Source organism: Elephas maximus, chromosome 1 (assembly GCF_024166365.1).
Source record: "Elephas maximus indicus isolate mEleMax1 chromosome 1, mEleMax1 primary haplotype, whole genome shotgun sequence".
Classification (NCBI taxonomy): Eukaryota; Metazoa; Chordata; class Mammalia; order Proboscidea; family Elephantidae; genus Elephas; species Elephas maximus.
The window spans coordinates 122960181-122982875 of record NC_064819.1 but is presented as its reverse complement, the minus strand read 5'-3'; the positions used below and the strand labels follow the sequence as shown (position 1 = coordinate 122982875).

The following is a 22695-nucleotide window of genomic DNA, read 5'->3' as shown; positions in this document are numbered from 1 at the left end:
GTGTGAGATAAAGTTGGATGAACAGCAGCTAGATCATAGTAAGAATTTTAGATTTGACACTAAATGTCCTGAAGACCAGACATTTATGTAGGGTAGTTTTACTCTTGTTGTTGTTGTTAGTTGCCGTTGAGTCAGTTCTGATCCATGGTGACCCCCTACGTGCAAAGTAGAACTGTGCTCCATAGGGTTTTCAAGGTCATGACCTTTTAGAAGTTGATTGCCAGGCCTTGCTTCCAGGGTACCTCTGAAAATCTTTCAGTTAGTAGCCCAGTGTTTACCATTCGTGCCACTCAGGGACTTCTAGATCATTTAAATTCTATACTTGGAAGATGGAATCCAGCCAGGCATCAATACATTTTAAGCTTTCCAAATGATTCTAATACATAGCCAAGATTGAGAACCATTAGACTAGGATTAATGTTTCAAAAAATTACCTGATTATAAGAATCACTTAGGGAGGGGGGTGTTCGTTTGGATCCTCCAGGAAGAAGAAGCCAAGACGGAATTAGAAGTGCAAGGAATTTATTGGGGGGTGTTATCGTCATCTAGTGCTGCTACAACAAGTGGATGGCTTTAACAGAAAAGTTTATTCTCTCACAGTACAATAGGCTAGAAGCCTGAATTCGGGGCAGTGGCTCCAGGAAAGGCTTTTTCTTTCTGTTGGCTCTAGAGGAAGGTCCTTGTGATGCATCAGTCTTCCCTTGGTCTGGGAGCATCTCAACACAGGAACCTCAGGTCCAAAAGATGTACTTTGCTCCCAGCACTGCTTCCTTGGTGGTATGAGATCCCCATGTCTCTCTGCTCACTTCTCTCTTTTATATCTCAAAAGAGATTAGTTTAAGATACTATCTAATCTTGTAGATCTCATTGATACAACTGCTGCTAATCCATCTTATTGCATCATAGTGATAGGATTTACAACACACAGGGAAATCACATCAGATGAAAAAATGGTAGACAATCATACAAGGGAATCATGACCTAGCCAAGTTGACAGATATTTTGGGGGACACAATGCAATCCATGACGGGGGGAATACCTGTGGAGGATAAGGGGGAGAGCCTTCAAACCGCAATGCTAGTTTGACACCCATGAAAGGAAAGAAGAAAGGACAGAGGAACGGGTGGAAAGAATCTCAGTCTACAGCGTAACTCTGAGAAAATCTCAACCAGCTTGAAGGGGAGCCCTAGAACAAAGATGAAGCCCACATAGGGCAGAATTGGCCTCACTCTAGCATACCCTCACTGTGCTCAGCCTTCAGCTTGCAGCTGAAGAGCGTGACCTTGGTGTGAATGGACAGTACAGTGGATTCTGAAGGTATGGCAGCTGGAGGCAGCTAGCCAACTATTCTTGTAGAATTTTCTCTCTTGAAGGGAGAGCTCAGGGCAAAAACCAGATTCCAAGGCACTTCCTTGGAGATTTTACGATAAACTATGTGATTAATCATGTCTGATATCTGATTAATTATGTCTATTAGGGAGACCCACAGCCAGTACTTCAACAAGTGCTCTTAGGTGATTCTTATAGTAAGGCAAGTTTGTGAAATACCAGGGACAGAGAAAGGAATGCTTTTCACATTTCAGAATCTGGTGTGGTGGTTGTGTGGGTGGATTCTCGGTTAAAGTCGTTGGAGTGTAACAGCAAAGTGGGATGGATCATAACTAGTAAGTTTAAGAAGAAATGTGAAGAAATTGACTTTGTATTCTCTTTAGCCAAAAATGCAAACAGTACACATTCTTTTACGTTTTATCATACCAGAAACCAAACCCATTGCTATCAAGTTGATTCTGACTCATAGCAACAACCCTAGAACAGAGCAGAACTGTCCCATAGGGTTTCCAAGGAATGCCTGGTAGATTTGAGCTGCCGACCTTTTGGTTAGTATCCGTAGCTCTTAAGCACTATGCCACCACGGTGTCCGCTTTTCATCATATGAGCGAGTATAACTAGTTAGTCTGCAACTAAAGAAGGCGTGTGTTTAAATATATAAGGTATTTATATATTATTACACAAAATCTTCCTTTGGGGTGCTTTTCTAGGGACGTTAATTATTACCTGTAAGTTCTACTCTGTCCTATAGGGTCGCAATGAGTTGGAATTGACTCGACGGCATTGGGCTGGGCAAGATTAAAAAGCAGTTTCCTCAGATTTTTTTTAGTTGTTACCCATTTGGTTGGTACACTATGGGGGATTTATTATGTTGTATAAAACTATTATTTTTTGAATGCTTATTCTGTGTGCTTTCTGTGTGTCACTGATCAGCAGTCCTGTGAGGTAGATATTAACCCCCAAGAAACTGAAGCTTGAAGAGGTTAAGCAGTAACTTGACTAAGAATACAGAACTAGTAACTGGCAGCTTTAAATCAGGCCTCAACTCCAAAGTCCATAGTCTTCGTCTTTATGAAAGGAAGAAGTATGCAGATTTAGGCATTTATTGATGCCTGAATCACAGACGCTGTTAATGGTAAGGATTAGAAAATGAATGGTGTTCTTGTCCCTCCTTTCAAAGAACATAATATCATCTAAAAGGGGGTAAAGGGGACCTCCATTATGGAAATAAATTCTTATCCTGCAATATGATTATTTTTTGATAAAATAATTATAGCTTATTTGTATAATTTTCATGTCATTAAAAAATAATTTCATTTTAAACCACAGATTTGAGAGAGAAGATCTAATCATCTGGAATTAGAGCTGGTACAGAAACTCCTTTTCAACTCTAAAAATGTTGGAGGAAGATATGGAAGTGGCCATCAAGATGGTGGTTGTAGGGAATGGAGCAGTTGGAAAATCAAGTATGATACAACGATACTGCAAAGGCATTTTTACAAAAGACTACAAGAAAACCATTGGAGTTGATTTTTTGGAGCGACAAATCCAGTATGTACTTGGCCGTTTTGTCCCTTTAGTTTTGATTTGTGAATTATGTCCAAGGTTTTGACTGGAATAATACTAATTACAACACACAGTCCAAGGGTAGGCAGCTAGTGGCAATGACTCATGAGACATTTGGTGGTTTTTAATTGCTCATTCTCATGTATCTATTTATCCTTCTTTCTGTCTTTTTTATTTTTATTTTTTTGTCTTTTTTCCACTCTCATTTCTATTTTTCTTGCTACTTCCCAACTCTCCTTTTTTATCCTATCTTACATCTGTTGTATATTTGTTGGTGGAATCTTGAGCACTTCTTAAACACAAACTAATGTTTGACTCTAGTGAGATTTCCATCCCCTATTCCATTTGGAAGGAAAGTTACCTGCCTCTCAGAATGAAGTTTTTATCTCTTACATTAAGGGATCTTTTTGTTTAGAATGCTTCTTCCGTCCCATTCTCTCTCAAACGGGGCAAGACTGTATAGAAGTTAGAGAGTTAACAATTTGTTTTTACTTAATTTAAAGAAATCTGAGAACACAGATTTTAAAAGGATTAAATACTATGAAAAGGAAATCTTTCTTCAGGAAACCCAATTGGATTCTAAAATATATCAAAGTAGCAATTTTTGTCATCAGTCCTACAAACGTTTAAAGATGTTTAAGATTGTAGAAGACAAACTAGAACATGTTACAGAAATAAACATTAAATAAATCTGACCTACTTGCCCAGACATATTAGCATCGAAGGTAATTGTGCTCATTGGTTTTAAGACTGTTGAATTTCTAATTTGTATCCTTTTACCCTCGTTTTTAAAAATACTTCCGTATTTGCTTCCTTCCATAGAGTATATTTTAAATTTTGATGATGCTTATTTTTTGTACTCGTTACCTGAAGCCAAATTAATATTTTAATATTTGAGTTAAAGGGCAACCAAGCAGGTAAGCTGCTTCTTTCCCTTCTCCTTCTTATTCTATCACTAGGGGACCAGAACCCATTAGAATGGTGTAGCGAGAAGAAAGCAAACCCTGACCTAAGGGAATTCTCCTTTTCCAACACTACTAGTCTTAGAGCCAGCACTGTCTGTGACTGTTGTCAAAGAAAAAAACATGACAGGTAAATCAAACTCATTTGTAAAGTTATAGCTTTGTCTCTTGCCCTTTACTTTCACTGTTGGCAGTAGTCTCAACATTTGAAAATACTCTGACTTTTTCCCAGGTGAAACCAACAATGTAGTTTTAATACCTTCACATTTGAAAAATAAAAACATACACGGAGCTGTATTACTAAAAACATTTTCCTTTACGTATGAAATAAACTCCTCTCTTGTTTCAGAGTTAATGACGAAGATGTCAGGCTAATGTTATGGGATACAGCAGGTCAAGAGGAATTTGATGCAATAACAAAGGCCTACTATCGAGGTAAATTGTGGGATTTATTTTTGTTTGTTTAGGCATGTTCTTTTTGCTAAACAAAGAACATTGTTTCTCACGTAAGGTCTCCTTAAGAATAGTTAAAATAATTTCAAAGTATTTTTAAAAACCTAAATTGTTATTCTTTTAAAAAACTTGTTGAGTGGCAAATAATACTTTGTACTATAGACAGTTTGTCTCTGCCTTTAGAATTATATGAGTCATATAGGCATCTGTAGATAAAATCAGTCAGAATCTTTTAAACACCTACTCTGACCACATATTTTTCCCAAAGAAATTAATATCCGAGAGTAGAAACTAACATATGAAAGATGAAACCCCTACAGATAAGGTGGCATTGTGTTGTGACACATGAAATCCAATGTAAAGCCTTTTTAGCACTCATTGGTGTCAGAGGTCGTATAAGATGTGAGAGGAAGGAGCCACAATTACAGGCTTTAAGGCTCTAACGTGTGGTTAAATTCCTTAAGAAAAGCTTGAATTGCTAAATGGATCTTAAAGTTTCCATTAACATTGTCCTATAAGATTATGTCATTTTCTTTTGGAATTTAAAGCATGATTTTTAGTTTTTCTCCAACTCACTGCCAATGGTGGTTATAATGAGAGAGCAAAATAACGTAAAGCTTCATCTAGTAGCGTGTAGGATTATAACCTGTTGATGCCAAGTGACCATTAACTGGTAATTCATACTGACAAGAATTTAGTACTCTGTATTTTCCAGATACTGTGAGAGATAAAAAGGAACAGATTATCACCTTTGTTTCATCCCTACTCCTCTGAACTTTTCACGTTCTCGCTCTAACTAAAACTTGATTTAAAGATGCTGCTTCTCCTGCGACCCACTTCTTATCCACATTCTCACATTCTTCTAGACCTGAAGGTTGTTTGACAGGATTGTCTTTTTTTCTCAGTGCTGCTTCCAAACCATTCTTCTTCCTCCCTACTTGAAAAACCTCAGCACCTTGAAAACCCAAGTCATGAGACTTTATCTCCCACTTATCCACCGCCCCCCCCACCCCCCCCGCCACCCAGGTTGCTATGGTCCATCACTTTCCTTTTTGTCTTTTTCTTCGTTGGCATGAAGAACTTTGGTGTAGAAACTTGCCTTACTCTCGCTTATCTTGAAAAAGAAGTCTTCCTTCCCTTGACCCACATCTGTTTCCAGTACTGCCCCATTGCTTTGCTTCCCTTCTTAACAAAACTTCTTAGAGTTGTTTATGCTTGCTGTTTGCATCCTCACACCTCTCATTCTTTCTTCAAACTCTTCCATTAGGCGTTTTGTTCCCCACCATTCCGCTGAAAGTGCTCTTATCAAGGTCACCAGTGACCTCCAATTTATCTCTTCTGCTTCCTCATCTTATTCCATCTCTCAGCCCATTTGACACAGCTGACTCCTTTGTCTTCCTTGAGATATTTTGTTTTCTAGGCCAGTGCTTCTCAAACTTCAGTTACATATGAATTACACAGACATTTTATTAAAATGCAGCTTCTGATTTTTTAGTAGGTTGGGGTAGGGCCTGAGACTGCATTTCTAACAAGGTTCCAGGTGGTGCTGCTGCTGCTCCATGGACTGATCTTATAAACCCAGGATCTTATCATGCCACTCTCTGGGTTAAAACCCTTAAGTAACTTTTTCCTGCTAGAAGTTCAGGCATGTAGCACTGCATACACAGGGCTCTGCAATTGTATTTCTCCTCGACCATCTACCCTCATCTCCTGCTGATTCCTCACTTGCACTTTACTCTTGACAAATCCCTAAATTCTTTATTTCCCATATACACTATACAATGTGCACATGCTATAGATACTTCAAATGCTTTCTTGTCCCACTGAATTTACCTACCAACCTGCTTTAGAGTCTAACTTAATTTGGAAATCTTGTTAATATCTTCTGTAACCTCCACCCCTGAGAAAGCGTACTTTCTTTTGAGCTACTTCTGTAGCTTAATTGCATTTACCACACTATGTAGCGTTTGAGTATTTATCTTTCCTAACAGACGGAGGGAGCCCTGGTGGCACAGTGGCTAAGCACACTGCCGTTAACTGAAAGATAGAAAGATCGGCAGGTAGAACCTACCAGCCGCTCCGTGGGAGAGAGATGGCAGTCTGCTTCTCTAAAGATTTACAGCCTTGGAAACCTGATAAGGCAGTTCTACTCTGTCCTATAGGGTCACTAGGAGTTGGAATCGACTCGATGGCAACTAGTTTGGTTTATTTGGTTTTAACAGACTTGTCTCCATACAGCACCTTGCATAATGCACAGTGGCTGAAGTGAACTCAGTTGCCCTTAGGGAATAGTACCTTTTTTTTTTTTTTTAACATGAGATTCTCCTTGGTACATCCCACGGCTTCGTTTTACTTATCAGATGTATCAACTTTATACTGTGATCCTAAGTTACAGATGAGAAGGGTATATACGTTTATAAATATAAATTATTTCATTTAATGTTTGAGATGAAAATAGGCATTTAATCTCTGGACTGGAATCCCCAAGACAATAGGATCCTAACCATCTTGTTTGTAGATGCCCTATGTCTACTCCTCAAGATTTGAAGTTTCATTTAACAAATGTGTATTGGGTATTGATATCTCATATTCTAGGTACATAATAGGCTTTTCCAACCTTGCTCCATCTCTGATTTGGCTTGTATCATGCATTAATATTTTTCAGAAATATATCTGAGAAGTTTCCTTAAAGATGCTGTTTATGCATCTTAAATCTCTCTTTTTCTCATCTGCTATTTAATACCATAATGCTTAAAATACATTCTATCTTAGTAAATAGAGTAATAGTAGTTGAATGTTAAACAGTCTTGAAGACTCGATAATATGGAAGCAGCAATGAATTATTTGTTCAGAGCCTCTTTAAACTTTAGAACAATACAACAAACAACCCACTGCCATCAAGTCGATCCCAACTCATAGCAACCCTATAGGACAGAGTAGAACTGCCCCATAGAGTTTCCAAGGAGCGCCTGGCATATTCGAACTGCTGACCCTTTGCTTAGCAGCCGTAGCACTTAACCACTACGCCAACAGGGTTTCCTAAACCTTAGAAGATACTGCTTAATGAAATTGAAATAAAAGTTACGTACGATGAAAATTCTCCTGGCTTCTTTATGGAAGTCTTAAATTCTTCCCACACCATGAGGAGGGAGTGTATATGAGTGCATCCTGGATTACCTGAGAAGTAGTCCTTGAAAATAGATTAGGTATATTGAAATAGCAGTGTACCAGCATGGTTTTCTTGAAGAAATATATGTACGAAAGTTCTAGTTGATAGTGCTAATAAATTTTGCGATACAGTTTCATATAAACACAGTTTTCTAACTTTAGACAGGATTTACCTCTGACTTTATTTTGAGTTGCTTGCTACTCTAGGGTGTCTATAAATTTACTTCTATTATATAAAATATATATAATTGAGGGGGTAAATCCAAGCAGCTTTTGAATATGTAACTTGTTTTTTCCACTTTAGAAAATACAGATTTATTATAGTAATGGCAGCTGAGGCCTAATAAAAACATAATTACACTGACATGTCAGTGAACGACGATGTGGCGTTTCCAAATTGGTGCCAAGGAAACTAAACCACTGCCTGCTCTAAGAAAATGTTTTGCTCCCTTGAGAAATCAGGAGTGGTACACCTCTCAGTTGTCATCCTAATAATGCAACTACTTACTGCTTTCTCTGTTTACTGTGTCATTAAAGGCTTCCCATCCACAATTGCTTTGTATATTGTTCTCTTCTGGGCCTTGACTCCAGTTTGGTTCTGGATAATGGTGTGAGATTGGGAGTTACGGTCTTACTTCCCCAAAGCTCTCCTTAGAGTAAATGGTATTTTTATCAAATTGTGGGTTTCATCAGCATTGACAGCGTTGATTAGCAGGGTCCTTAAACGTACAATTTTATTCTTCAGTAAAGAGCCTTTGTGTTTTTTTAATGGGGTTATTACCCGCTGCCCTCCAGACACGAGAAAAAACAAAACACTGAAAGTAGTACAATGATTTTCAGTATTTTCTTTTTACCTAGCTCTGGTTTTGAAATTCTTTGCCTGGAATGTATGTTCTTTTAGTAAGGAAAAAAGATAGGTTGGGCTATGTCTTTGTAAGCCGGAAAAAAACCAAACCCAGGGCTGTCGAGTCGATTCCGACTCATAGCAACCCTATAGGACAGAGTAGAACTGCCCCATAGAGTTTCCAAGGAGCGCCTGGCAGATTTGAACTGCCGGCCCTTTGGTTAGCAGCCGTAGCACTTAACCGCTACACTACCAGGGTTTCCTCTAATTTATTAGGACTCAATATTTGCTATTGGTGATCTTATAATTGACACCAAAAATTGACTGGGATCTGTATATTCCTGATGTTTGGATAAGTGGGGTCATTTGTTAACTCTTAGTGGTGATTCATTTATGGGCAGTTTACTGTAATCTATAATGATGAAGTGACCTTTCCAATGGTATCATCTTAGAGTAGATGGTATTGAAGGAAGCTTGAATAGTGGGACAACAAAGGTCTTTGTAAAACAGATGAATAGAAAACACTAGCTTCATTTAGATATCAGGAGTATAAGACAGGCCCAACCGAGTGCAACGAGAAATTGAAAACATTATTAACTTTCTAAAGATGACTGGTACAGAGAGCTTAAGTTCAAAGAAAGAAAAAGGATAATAAATAGCCTTATTTTAAAATTAAGAATATTTATAGTAATTGATATGTTGAACAGTGACAGCTCATGAAGTTGTTACCAAAATGCAGCTTTTTTTTTTTTTTTTTTTCTGTCTTTTACCACCTCTTTAAATTTTATTAGACTGTAGGAGGAGGGAGAAGTGCTTTCCTTGAACCTAAATGAAAACTCCCCTCAGCTCATGTCTTTTCTGAGTTTTCTCAAGTAATGTTTCTCAGCTGTCTCATAGTTACTTCTAGCCATAAATATAATCTCAATTTGGTAGTTAGAATGGCCCATCTTGTGTGATAATTGAAACTCCACACATAATTTCGTATTTAATCTCCTATCCCTTCTGGAGCTTTTAGCACCTGGTCTGGGGATACTGGTGCCTTTGGTCCTGGGAGGGGATGTGTGGTTGCTTCTTTCCCTACTCTTCTTCCTAGCTTGCTAGAGAGGTTTCTTCCTTCTTTTAGGTCAGGCCCAGGAGAAGAGGGAATTGGGGGACAGGAGCATTGTGGTAGGTGTTACTGTTGTCTGATGTTAGAGCCCGCTAGATGGCAGGTGTTGAAAGCTGTTTTTTCTCTAGTTAACTGCCTTGGAGTTTCCCATTCTTGGGGACTTCTGAGAAATCATATACTCTTTTTTGGCAGGTGCTTTGACCTTTTGTAGCCCATGGGAATTAAGCATTCCACCTCCATCTTCCTTTATGCCAGGCTCCCATCACCCTGTAAGTGCCCTATTGAACCTAATAGCAGTTCCTCTGTGCTTTGAAGATGCACCTCAGCCAGGCATCCTTCTGAAACGGCAGAAAAACAGCCACCTCCAGCACATGCTTGCGGTGGGAACTGTCCTCCACAGCTGCTCTGAAACCCAGGGGGCACTGAGGGGGGTGTGGCAAGGCCACAGGGGCTCTTACTCCTATTTGGGTTTACCTCCCTTGATTTCTTAAACGGGTAACTGTTACACCTTCTTCCTAATCAGACAAGCACTTTAGCACATTCACACTTTCTTTGGCTCTCATCCCACCCTATTCCCCACTAAACTTTTAGTTTTGGGGATGTTTTAAACAGCCTACTTCTTTATCCATTGGTCCTTGATTTTTTAAACAACGTTGAGCTTTTCTAAGTTAATCATCCCCCGTATCTTTGGGACTTGATTTTTTTCTCTTTTTCATTATATACTTTCTCTAAGAGGGTTTTTATTTTGCTTAAGTATCTGAGACCTTGTATACCTGAAAATATCCTATTATGCACTCAAATTTAAATGATAATTGGCCAGATTAAAAATTCTAGGTTCAAGGCTAACAAGTAGGATTTTACATAAAGGAGGAACAGTTTCTTAGGTAAATAATTTTAAATGTTAATAATTTAATGGATTAAATAATATTTTATTATTTGTATTATTACATATAGTAAATATTATAATTCAAATAAATATAAATTTATTTATCAATGTATGAATATGGTCTTTTCACTTTTTTTGTCCTTAAATTCTGAAACAGTCTCAGGGCCTGTGTGTTTGGGTCTCTGTCTCTGAACTTGGTATAATTAATTTATTATTTAGTGTAAAAAAACTGCTGTTTTGCTCTCATTACATGCTTTTTCACTCTGCAGTTTTCCCTTGGGTGCTGTATAACCCTTTTTTGGCCTTAGAGTGTCTTAGGTAGCCTAGATGTGTCTTGAGACTTAGTAAGAATCTCTTTTACCAGAGGGATATGGAAGGAAGGAGTAACTGTAAGAAAACATGCTTGATTTCAGGAAATCCTCCCGACCCCTGGGATGCTTTTCTCTTGTTGTGTAAACACGTGCTTCTGTCACCATGCTGCCTGAACCAACAGCTTCAGTTATAAAAACAGCTTCTTCCAGAAGGTTGCTGCTTATTTTTAGTCTTGGCTATTACCCATCTAATTTGATCATTAAAATATTGTCAGTGAATCTGGTATGGGAATTGTGCAGCTAAACAGAATAAAAACTAAATTAAGGTCTTATTTGCTCTATTTTACATATGTATATATAAATATATATAGCATATGTTTTACCCTTGGCACTGGTTCTCAAACTCTGTTCCTTAGCATCATTGATATTTTGTTGCTAAAATAAAATAATGCAAGTTTTTAAAAAGTCAACAGAATAAAAATATTTTTTTCTCATTTTTCTTAAATTGAAAGAAATTAAGGCACAAATGACAAATATTAACAGGAAGAACTTTACAACAGCCTATCATTCTTGTTTACTCTGTAACATTCTCTCTAGCTCTTATAATGCAAATAAACATGTCCATGTTTTGTGGTGCTCTAAAACGAATGTGTTTGATTTTGATACTTGTACAGGTTTGAGAACCACTGCACTGAATAAAAATTGGTTCTTTGAATTAGAAAATGGAGTTTACATGTTGAAAAATAAGCAGACTGTTACAAAATTGGATCAACATTTATTTGCTTTATATACTTACACACTCTGTTTTAAATAGAATAGATAAAAGCTGCTGACACCTCCCATAGGATTGTTTCATTATTGTAAATAACCATTTTATTTTGTGATCTTGCAGGAGCCCAGGCTTGTGTGCTTGTATTTTCTACCACAGACAGGGAATCTTTTGAAGCAATTCCCAGTTGGAGAGAAAAAGTAGTAGCTGAAGTAGGAGATATACCAACTGTACTTGTACAAAACAAGATTGATCTCTTGGATGATTCTTGTATAAAGAAGTAAGATGACTACATTTTTGGAGGGGGCAGTAATTCCACAAAAGTTGAAACATTTTTTAATTGTTACATAGACATAAAACTTAGCAAAGGTTTTTATAAAGACTGCCTTATACTTAAAATTTCAGCAGGCTATTCTGTGTGATTTTTTGGGGTTAAAAAAATTCATACTGAGTTATAAGTAGAGAAAATTAAAGGAATAAAGTTTGAAGTTCCTTTTAGGATTCCAATCTCAGGTTCTTGCACCATAAATCCAATTCTTCACTGTTAAATCTAGATATAGTAAGAATGTTAAGAAAAACGTCCTAGATGTTTTCATATCTAAAGAAAGTAGTTGTCCTACATTGATGAATTTAAATAGATAAAAGGTGCAGATTCGTATTGTTCTGTATATTCAGAATTCTTATGCTGAAATTTGAGAACAGAGTTTAACCAGATGCCACTAAGTCAGTTCTGACTCATGGTGGCCCTATGTGTGTCAACAGAATTGTGCTCCATAGGGTTTTCAATGACTGATTTTGGGAGGAAGAAGATTGCTAGGCCTTTCTTCCTGGGTGCCTCTGAGTAGATTCAAACCTCTAGCCTTTCAGTTAGCAGCCAAGCATGTTAACCATTTGCACCACCAAGGGACTCCAAATAGAGTTTAGCATCCAGATAATTTCTGTCCTATAAATATTTACTCGTTGCATCACTGATGTTTTTGCTGGCTTTGAAAATATGTGCTTGGCTTTTACCTTATTATTATTTTTTTGTTATGTGTCCTTTTATTCATTTTCTACGGCTATATAACAAACCATCCCAAAATTTAGTGGCTTAAACGTCAAACATTTATTATTTCACAGTTTCCACAGGTCAGGAATTTTGAGAGTGGCTTAGCTGGGTGATTTTGGTTCAGGGTTTTTCATGAAATTTCCATTAGGATGTTGGCTGGGGCTGCAGTCCTGTAGAGGCTTGAGTGGGGCTGGAGGATCCACTTCCAAGATGCCTCACCCACCTGGCTATTGGCAGGAATAGTTCCTTGCCACATGGGCCTCTCTTTAGGGCTGCTTGAGTGTTCTCACAACCATGACAGCTGGCTTCCTTCAGAGCAGGTGATCCTAGAGAGAGCAAGGCGAAAGCCACAATATCTTTAATGGCCTAGCCTAGACGTCACATACCATCACTTCTACTGTGTGTTACTGGTCACACAGGCCATCCTTGATATACCGTGGGAGGGGACTGCACAAGCTCATGAATACCAGGAAGTGGGGATCACTGGGAGTCATTTTGGAGCATGGCAATTACCAGAACCAAAACCAAACGCGTTGTTGTCAAGTGGATTCCGACTTATAGCAGCCCTGTAGGACAGAGGAGTAGAACTTCCCCATAGGGTTTCCAAGGAGCAGCTGGTGGATTCCAACTGCTGAACTTTTGGCTAGCAGCCATAGCTCTTAACCACTGTGCCACCAGGGCTCCATGGCTACTACAGTCCTAATAAAACTAAAATTAGGAGTCCACATTTATAGACACAATACTAATATACTGATTTTGGCTTTTGACAAGAAAATGCTTTCAGGGCAGGTTAGAGTAAAATAAGTATTTCAATATAAGATTTTCAGAGTGTAATTAAATCCAAACGATATTAAAAACAGAAGAGAGAGTTGATTAAAGTATTATATAAGGAAAAGTGATATTTAACCATGGAGATTAGTGATTTTATAGAAATGTGTTCTGTTTATAAATATAACGGTTGGTGTTGATCCTCCTAGAGGAGTAAAGACTAAATCTTATGCAAGCACTGAGTGAGACATAGCTTTCAGCTGCTTTTATTTAACTGGGCATCAATATTAAGCTTCTTTAAAAAGAAATAAGGAAAATTTCTGGAAGGTCTGATTCTCAAACCCCCTCCCTGCCACCACTGTATTCAGTAAATGTAATAACAGTGATTTTTTTCAAACAAGCTATCAGAGTGACCTCTATAAGCATTTTCTTTTCTGAATTGTTCTGCAGTGAGGAAGCTGAGGCACTGGCAAAAAGGTTAAAGTTAAGATTCTACAGAACATCAGTGAAAGAGGATCTAAATGTAAATGAAGGTAAATTGCCTTTTAAATACATTATTGCAGCAGGATGTTTGCTTTAATCAAATACTTTTTTATTGTATTATTTAGAAATTTTATTTGTATGAGAACAAAATTTTCTCTTTGTCACCTATTATTAAGTATGATTTAGAGGCATAAATGCTTATTACTCTCTACATCAAAATTTTACCTAATGGTTTTTTGTTTCTTTTAATATCTTTAAAAATCTAAGGTATATATGTGTGAATGCATGTATAGTGTGTGTTTTTAATGCATACCTTTTTCTTTTAATCTTCTCTATTTCAAATTGGTCAATTGTTTTAGAACACCAGGGTAGTAGATATTCTATTAGGTATTGATAACCGTAGTTTGTTTAATAATATTCATTTAAGAAAGTGAGATTAGAGAAAGATAATACTTTTTTTTTTTTTTCAAAATTGCCACTTATTTTATTAGATCGAAACTTGTTTGTTGCACAAGTCTTTATGCTGCTTATTTTTTTTCACCTGAAGGAAGTTGACATCTTTTCAAGACTTGCTCTGGGATCACTGAATCTTAATCACTATCCAGGGACTTAGAACTAAAGAGCCAGTGAAAACAAGTGTTCTTCCGTTTTGGTACTAATAAAAGACCACTGTACATTTACTGATATCACCATTGTTCTTCTTAGGTATTCGTCAAATCATTTTCAAGAGTTGAACTTCTAACTAGATTGTATGCTTCTAACTCGAATTTAAATTTGTTCATTAAGTGTAAATATTGTAATTGTTGTCGTTAGGTGCCATTGAGTCTATTTTGACTCCTAGTAACCTCGTGACAGAGTGAAATTGCCACATAGGGTTTTCTTGGCTGTAATCTTTACGGGAGCAGATCGGCAGGTCTTTTTCCCCTGGAGCCACTGCATGGGTTCAAACTGCCAGCTTTCTGGTTAGCAGCTGAGTGCTTAACCATTGCACCTTGAAATATCATAATAAGTGATGTGAAATAACAGATTTTACATGCATAAATTATATTGACCTGGGGGGCTTGTTTTTTTATTCTAGTTTTTAAATATTTGGCTGAAAAATATCTTCAGAAACTCAAACAACAAATTGTTGAAGATCCAGAACTAAGGCATTCAAGTAGTAACAAAATTGGTAAGTACCCAGGAAATTATAGCCTGTGTTTACCTGGTAAATTTGTTTTCCAACAAATTGGAATTGTTGTGTATTATATTTTATTATTATATTGTATTACTCTGTCCTATAGGGTCGCAATGAGTCGGAATCGACTCGACGGCAGTGGGTGGGATTGTATTATTATTATTATTATACTATATTTACCTTTTTTTTTATAATATGCTCATTTCTTTAAGAAATGTGATGAGAAAGTATTAATTAGATCAGTGGTTATTAAACTTGAGAGTATCAGATCTTTTCTTTAGAACGTTGAGTTAAAAAGATTTTTTACTATTGAATTTTCTAAGTCCATTTAATATCTTAGATACCAGAGAGATTAAAGATTTTTTTTTATAAAAGTCTATTATATAAAAGGGACTTACAATATTTGTTTTTCTGACTTTATACTCGTGCTGTCTCATACCTTTTCCTGTTCCTTTCATCTTTCTCATTACCTGTTACTGAATTTTTTTAATGCTAAATGTGTAGCATTCCTGAAAAAGGACAAGTACTGTATGATCTCACTATATGAAATAAATATATACAAACTATAGATTATTAGTGGTCACCAGGGGCAGGAGGGGGAAGGGGAAGTTTTTCTTTGAGGGGCAATGAGTTTGTGTTAACAGTGGCGGAATATCTTGGAAAAGGATAGTGATGATGGTGGTACAATGTGAAAAATGTAATCAATGTCAGGGAATTGTGAATGTGGCAGTTGTTGTGTTGGCACGCGTTTTGGTGTATGTATTTTCACCACAATAAAAAAAGAGAGAAAAGTTTAGCACTGCCTGAAGAACAGATAGGTTGTCTTCTCTTTAACAATAAGGACTAACTGAGCATGTTTCCCTTTTTGGTTTGGCTTCCAGGAGGATGAAAGCCAAGTTTGCTGGTTCTGAAGCAGTTGTGGAGTCTCATAAGGACTTCATATCTGTATTCTCTCCACCCTCTCACTACATACACATAAATATAAACATCATTTTCATGACTGGTTGTAATTTACATTTTCCCTTTTTTCTGGCTTTTCTTATTTTGCCATTTTTATTGTATATATTCCTACTGTCACACCTCAAATGCTTTGTAAATTAAGATAAGGCAATTGCAGTAAGTTTAGGCCTTGTCTTCTTCCAATCTACTGATTAAAACCCTTTGATTTTCATTAAACCAAACCAAACCCAGTGCCGTCAAGTCGATTCCAACTCATAGCGACCCTACAGGACAGAATAGAACTGCCCCATAGAGTTTCCATGAGCGCCTGGCAGATTCAAACTGCCGACCCTTTGGTTAGCAGCCATAGCACTTAACCACTACGCCACCAGGGCTTCCATGATTTTTATTATGGAACAAATTAAACACAGGCTCTTCACTCTGACATTTAAAGACAGTTTCGTCTAGCCCAGCTGTGCAGCCTCATGCCCCACTACTCCACGTTCTGTCTGTGCCACGTTTACCAGCTCCCCCAGAGGGCTTGCTCTGTCCTAAGCATGCTCAGCGCTTTCCCACTTGTTCACCTTTGCTCACTTTGGTTTTTCCGTTGAGAAGGACCTTCCTTTTCCAACTTCTGTCTGGAAAGCTCTCTTAGCTGTCTCTTTGAGGGGAGCCACAATCTCCCTGCTTTTCTCCTAAAAGAACAGATCTAAGTCCAGAGCATTGTCAGGTATCCAGTTCTATCTTTTTCGTGTAGTTTTTCCTTTCTTACGTATTAGCTGTAATTGGTCCTTCCTTTGAACTGTCTATGAGATCTTGTGTCACTTTTATGATGCTTAGCGTATGTCTTCTAGCATCACTTATTTGTATGTCTCTTACTTGATAGATGGTAAACTTCTTATAGGCAGGAATTTGTCTTGGTCATCTTTGTATCTCTGATAGCGTCTGGCCCAGAGTTTTGTGTATCATGGGTATTAAATAGTTCAGAAATTGAAGGTTACATTTCGTGACCATCCCAGTTCAAAATGGAAACTAAAATTCTGAAAAGTTTTTCTGTGGTTCATCCCTTTGCTCTCCTCATCACTGTAATTATCCGTAGAACACTTTTTTGCTTTTGTTTTGGCCTCAATAGGAAAATCCTTTATTACTACCAGCTTTTACAATGTTTTTGGTATAAAATCTCACAAATACCATTGATGATATTAAGTCGTGTATTCTTGAGGAAATTATATTATGTGAAGCTATTAAAATTATTGCATTTACTGATTGAAAATTTCTAAAATTTATTATTAGTGAAAAGATGCAGAACAGTGTATAAAATATGCCACCAGTTGGGTAGAAAAGGGAGGAAGAAAAGAATATATCTGCCTGTGTATGCATAAAATAGTCCTGGATGGATACACTGGAAAACTAATAACATGCCTGCCTTAGGGGAGTGGAGCTGGTAGCCAGGGCGTTAGGGTGTTAGGGAGACTTTCAAGGAGGCTTGGACCATGTGTTTTAGCTATTAAAAATAAATGAAATGAAAACAAAAGCTTAAAATTGTAACATACTTGAAATTTCATTACTGATTTTACTGTGAGGCTAGATGCAACCCTGAGATGTATAAGTGTCGATCTCTCTGTTTCCCTCAATTTATACAGGTGTCTTTAACACATCTGGTGGAAGTCACTCAGGTCAGAATTCAAGTACCCTTAATGGTGGAGATGTCATCAATCTTAGACCGAACAAACAGAGGACCAAGAAAAACAGAAATCCTTTTAGCAGCTGTAGCATACCCTAAAACATTTTTAGGGGGAAAGATTGAATTATATTGTGCAATTCAGTGGGAAGTACATCCAGCTGTCATGGTACGTTGCAAGTATTTTAGCAGACTTTTCACCCAGTGGCTCTCTGAAAGTTGATAGACTTAATTAAATATTGCCCTTGCAGTGCTTTTCAGAATGTAGAGTGAGACCTCTGGTGGAAAAATTACTGCCCTGTGGACTCATTTTAAGTTTTTTCATTAGACGAAGCTTTTCCTGTTTTTGAGGAATGCTATAAGAGGTCAAAAACAGGTTTTGCTGAATTTTGTAATGCTGGAAAACATAAATATATTGGTACAAATCTTAATTTTATGAAATCAAGGAAAGATAACAAGGATTCTTTTTCTGAAATTGATCATCTAGCTTTTCTGGAAAACAGTACTGAATCTGAATACTTACTAAAAAAAAATATTGAAAAGTAAATCCTAAATCTCGCCAGACTCCATTAGTGTGTATTTCGGCGATGTTACCTGTGCAATATCTGTATAGTGAACGTAGAGTGTGGGAGTGTGCATGCAGGTTTCTGGCACTGAAGCAGACTGGAGGTACGTGCAGTAAGGAAACTTAGATTCCAGTGAATCCATTTGTAAAACTACACGTTGTGTGTTAAAAGTCTTTATTTTCAAATGAGAAATTCCAGACATATATTTTGCAAAATGAGCTTGGATTTAAAAAGTACTTTGTGCCAAAAATATCATACTTAAATTTTACAGTGCTTTACCATCGTAATTTATATTGTTTATAATACCTTTGAAAAGCAGTTTTCCTCTCTGACAGGGTAAAGGGGAATATAAACTTTTTCATGCTAGAGCATCTCCCAGGTGAGATTGTTGCAGACCCTAAGCTAGCTTTTTCACATGTCCACCCATAAGGTGGTGGCTTCGTGCTGTCGCAGGTCTCACCAAGGCCCTAGGAAGATGCACAACACCTCTGCGGTTACTCACTAGTCCTGGGAAGTGCAGTGGTGCATCTCGCACCTTTTGCTGCTGAGAACCCAGTTTCGAACTTTAAAAATTAACACTAACGATTTTTAAAAATACACAAGAGATGGTCTTTTGTCCTAATCCAAATTATGAATTTTATAATGCCCTGCAACTCTAAAGCATCCCTTTGTTTACACATTTTTAAATGGTATTTTCAGAATATCCCTTAAAAATTTCTATAACTTTAGGTTTGTATAGCACTTTCTCAAGAGCTCTGTCAACACGAAATACAAAATAATTTCTTCTAAGAAATGATTTTAGTATGTAATCATGTATCAGAGTATAAATTATGTGACTTGGGACAGTAGCTTTCCAACTGAGATAGTTGCATGAATTCTGTTAAGACTGTCATTCATCAGTGGCTTTATTTTTAAACTAGAAACAGTCCTTTTCGGTATAGCTGGTTTTTGCAATACAGAAAAATAACTTTTCTTGGAAAATACATGTCATGAAATAACTTTTCATTATTTGTACTAAATATATGTTTTATGTATTCCACTTGTGTGTTTTATCTTGTTTTTAAGTCTTCCATCCACACCACCCTCATCCCCCTGCCCAGGTTAACGCCGAGAACATGATAGAATTTTGGGGGCATCCTTGTTAAGTGGTCAGGAGTGAATGTGTGCTTTTCATAATAATTGAAATAATTTGGCATTATCTATTTCAAAGTAATATAAAGTGTTTATTTTTGTGTCACCAGTTGTCACCGTTCCCATTGCTGGCAGTGGGCTAGGTTTTGGAAAAACTCCGTTCCTAACAATGGGTACCTGCTAGTGATTCATCTTTCCTCTTCTACTCTTTTGAAAGTCTTTTTAATTTTTGCACAGAATACATTTTGTGGCAAATAGTCTTATGGTCTTTATTAGCAGCAAAATCACTCATATAATATTTTGTAGTTCTGTATCATATAGCAGTTTAATGTGCATGGGTAAAAGTTTGTTACTTTTCTACATAAAAGTGTAGTCTCTGATGATGGTTGCAGTTCTCCTAATGTTTGTAATATGATTTTATGTACTTTGTCCTTTTTTTCTTTGTATGAGAACTGAAGAGACCTTTGTTACACATTGGAGTTTTTCATTTGCACTGTTGTAAACCTACCCATAATTATAATTAGTCATGTTAAATAATTAAGTAGGCCAGAAAATTGGCCCTAAGTGATATTGTTAAATTTAATTTATTCTGAAACCCTCAAAATTGACATTAATTTTTTTTCTGAGACCCTTAGTTCTTTTAAATAACTTTATGATTAATTCCTAATGAAATATGGATACTAAAGAAAAAGCCTGTCTGAGATTCCAGATTATTGTTCATTTGTGCTCTAATCTGCTTTTTAAAATTATGGCTAATTTATAGCATACAGATACATAGCTGTGGAGTAGCTGCCATATATAAGTTCCTCAGGTTTCCTTTTCCTTGTTCAGTCTCTGCCTGTCAGATTAAATAGCATACAGAATAGCCCAGATATGGCAATATTGTTAAATAACATCAGGTTAAATGGTTTCCTTTTTATCTGCCCAAAGTCAATAGCACACATATACTTTTTCAAAATAAAGTAAAACTAATACTGTGCTACCAAAAAAGGGGGTGAACAGCATCCCACACTGTGGAATGAAGTTGGAAGGTTGTTTCAGACGTTGGCAGTGCAGTGCTTAGAAAGAACTCTCACTGAAGTGGATTCATGTGCCTGTGACTTTTTAGGGACTGGGATCTTTTCTGAAGATCTTAGAATGGTGAATTGGCCTTAGGACTTAATGTCCCAGCTTTAAGTGTACTACTTCAAAGCCAGAGATTGTTAACTGTTAGCATCCTTTTCAAAATCTTTGAAATCATTACTGGTAACCTGCGGAAATGCTGCCATTAATATGTTATTAGGATATCTGTTTCTCTGAAACCAGCATGAACTGACAGGGTAAAAATGTTCTGTGGCTTGTCACACACTGCACACTCATCTAATGACCAGGTAGATTTAGTCATCTTCAACTGTTACGAATATCGTATGTACTATTATCACTCTAGGTTTTCACCTCTAAAACATGTAAGCCTGTCTGTCATACCAGTGAATTTATTTGCTAACAGAAGATACTCAAAACCACAGTGGACTCTGGTCTAGTCACCAAACTCTCGGGTAACTGGCTGCTTTGGCTCTAACCTTTATTAGGTAGTGCTCCTTTTCTTCTCTCTGTTGAAATATCTATAGTAGGATGTTGGAAAACGGTCTTTTAAAAATAAAAATGTTGGATTAAAAGGAAAACTGAACCCCTTCTATATTTTTGTTACTATTAAAATAATGTTTTTGTAAATTTGAATGGAAAACCACTTGTATATATTATTAGGTTGCATTATGCCCTCAAATTTAAAGTATACTACTTGATAAAAATTTCATGAAAGATAAATTCTAACAATCAAAAAATAAATACATTTCAAAGCAAGAATTTTGTGTGATGTGTGATGTGTATCTTGAGTATATTACAAAATAGTAAAAGGTATAATGCTATCTATGTCTTTAAAAATCAAAACAACCAAAAAATATTTCCTATTTCAGATAAAAAATCAGTTGCCGTCAAGTCGACTCCAACTCATGGTGATGCCGTGTATCAAAGTAGAATGTACTCCACAGAGTTTTCAGATACTCTGCCAATATTTAGCAACTTATTTTACTGATACAAAAAAAAAAAAAACCCAAACCCATTGCGCTCGAGTTGATTCTGACTCATAGCAGCCCTATCGGTCCAAGTAGATCTGCCCCATAGGTTTTCCAAGGAGCACCTGGTGGATTCGAACTGCCAGCCTTTTGGTTAGCAGCCATAGCCCTTAACCACTACACTACCAGGGTTTCCCCATTTTACCGATAGTGGATATTTAATGAACTTAGTATCACTGGTTTATATAATTTTGTCTTGGAAACACAAGTTCCTTTATCGTTTTGTTAATCTTTAAGGAAAAGTTGTTTTAGTCTTGTCTGGAGGCTTTTGGCCCTCAAATAACACATTTGTTTTAACCTGTGGTTATTTGTTTAACAAGTGTGTTCTAGGTGTCGGGCCCCAGCCTGAGCACCTTGCACGAGATACCTCATTGAAACCTGTAACTCATGGGAACACAATTGCCCCGATTTTACAGTTGGGTGGACAGGGACCTACAGAGGTTGTGACTTTCCCTGGGGCTCTCCGCTGGTAAGAGGTGGGGCTGGGCGCTCACCCTGGGCTTCCTGCCGCAGTGCTTAACGGGGCAGTATTGTGCCTCCTTTGTGTGTTCTGTTTTGTCGCACAACTGGTATCTTCAGACCTCTGAGGTCTGATGATTACATTTGGAAATGTATTTATAATACACCGTGGATTCAAATGCTGGGTCAGTTTTCCAATGCCAGATTTTTCAGCTTTTTTCTGACACCCTTTGTCAAACTCTTTCACAAACTGCCCACCTCAACCTGTTTGGTCACCCACGGAATATTGCATATTAAAACTGGCAGTTACTGAAAGCGGCCTTCACCAAACTGTGTGAACACCACACTAATCTGAATGCTCTCCATATGCCAGGAAAGTGTGTTTGCTACAATGTATAGTGGTTTGGTTTGAGGTGGATAGTTAAAAAGACTTGGATGGTCCAGTTCAAGTTGTTTACTCAAGTTGTATACTCTTGTTCATGATTTAAGACTCAAGAATGTGAGCAGGTCTCCACTATTGTTGCCTCTCAGCCATTTTCATCTTGCTTGATGAGTGGTCGCTTGCTCTCTGACACACACACAACTAGAGGGTGGCTAAGCTCAAGCTCACTGGCATCTTGTTGCTTTTCCAGGATTTTCAGCTCTTTGTCCTTGAATCAAGCCCTCAGAAGTATCACCCATATCTGTACTGCAAATGTATCGGCATTTATCACCATCAGTTATTCAAAAGGAACAGATGGATGTTTCCTGATTAAAATTATTGTGTATTTTTCTAGTTTGCCAAATCTTACTCTGCTGATTTCAGCAGTTGTTAAATTCTTTCATACTTTCCAATTTTAACTGTTGCAGCAGAGTTCCCCAATTAGTTGATCACTTCTTTAGGGCGAATTGTAGGCATTTTGAGTGCTAGAGCTCAGTCAGCATGAAGGACCATGC

At 37.2% G+C, this 22695-nt stretch overlaps 1 protein-coding gene across 2 annotated transcripts in view; it reads left to right on the top strand.

The window, feature by feature from the left end:
* The window catches only part of RAB23 (RAB23, member RAS oncogene family), a 31187-nt gene extending 10203 nt beyond the window's left edge, over positions 1 to 20984 (top strand). For both annotated transcript variants that reach the window (XM_049894915.1, XM_049894908.1), the window contains exons 2-7: positions 2659 to 2880; positions 4207 to 4292; positions 11520 to 11676; positions 13663 to 13745; positions 14774 to 14866; positions 17455 to 20984. In XM_049894915.1, the coding sequence (XP_049750872.1) occupies positions 2726 to 2880; positions 4207 to 4292; positions 11520 to 11676; positions 13663 to 13745; positions 14774 to 14866; positions 17455 to 17594 (714 nt within the window). In that variant the 5' untranslated portion in view covers positions 2659 to 2725 and the 3' untranslated portion in view covers positions 17595 to 20984. The remainder of the gene's footprint in view (positions 1 to 2658; positions 2881 to 4206; positions 4293 to 11519; positions 11677 to 13662; positions 13746 to 14773; positions 14867 to 17454) is intronic.
* The last annotated feature ends 1711 nt before the right edge of the window (positions 20985 to 22695 follow it).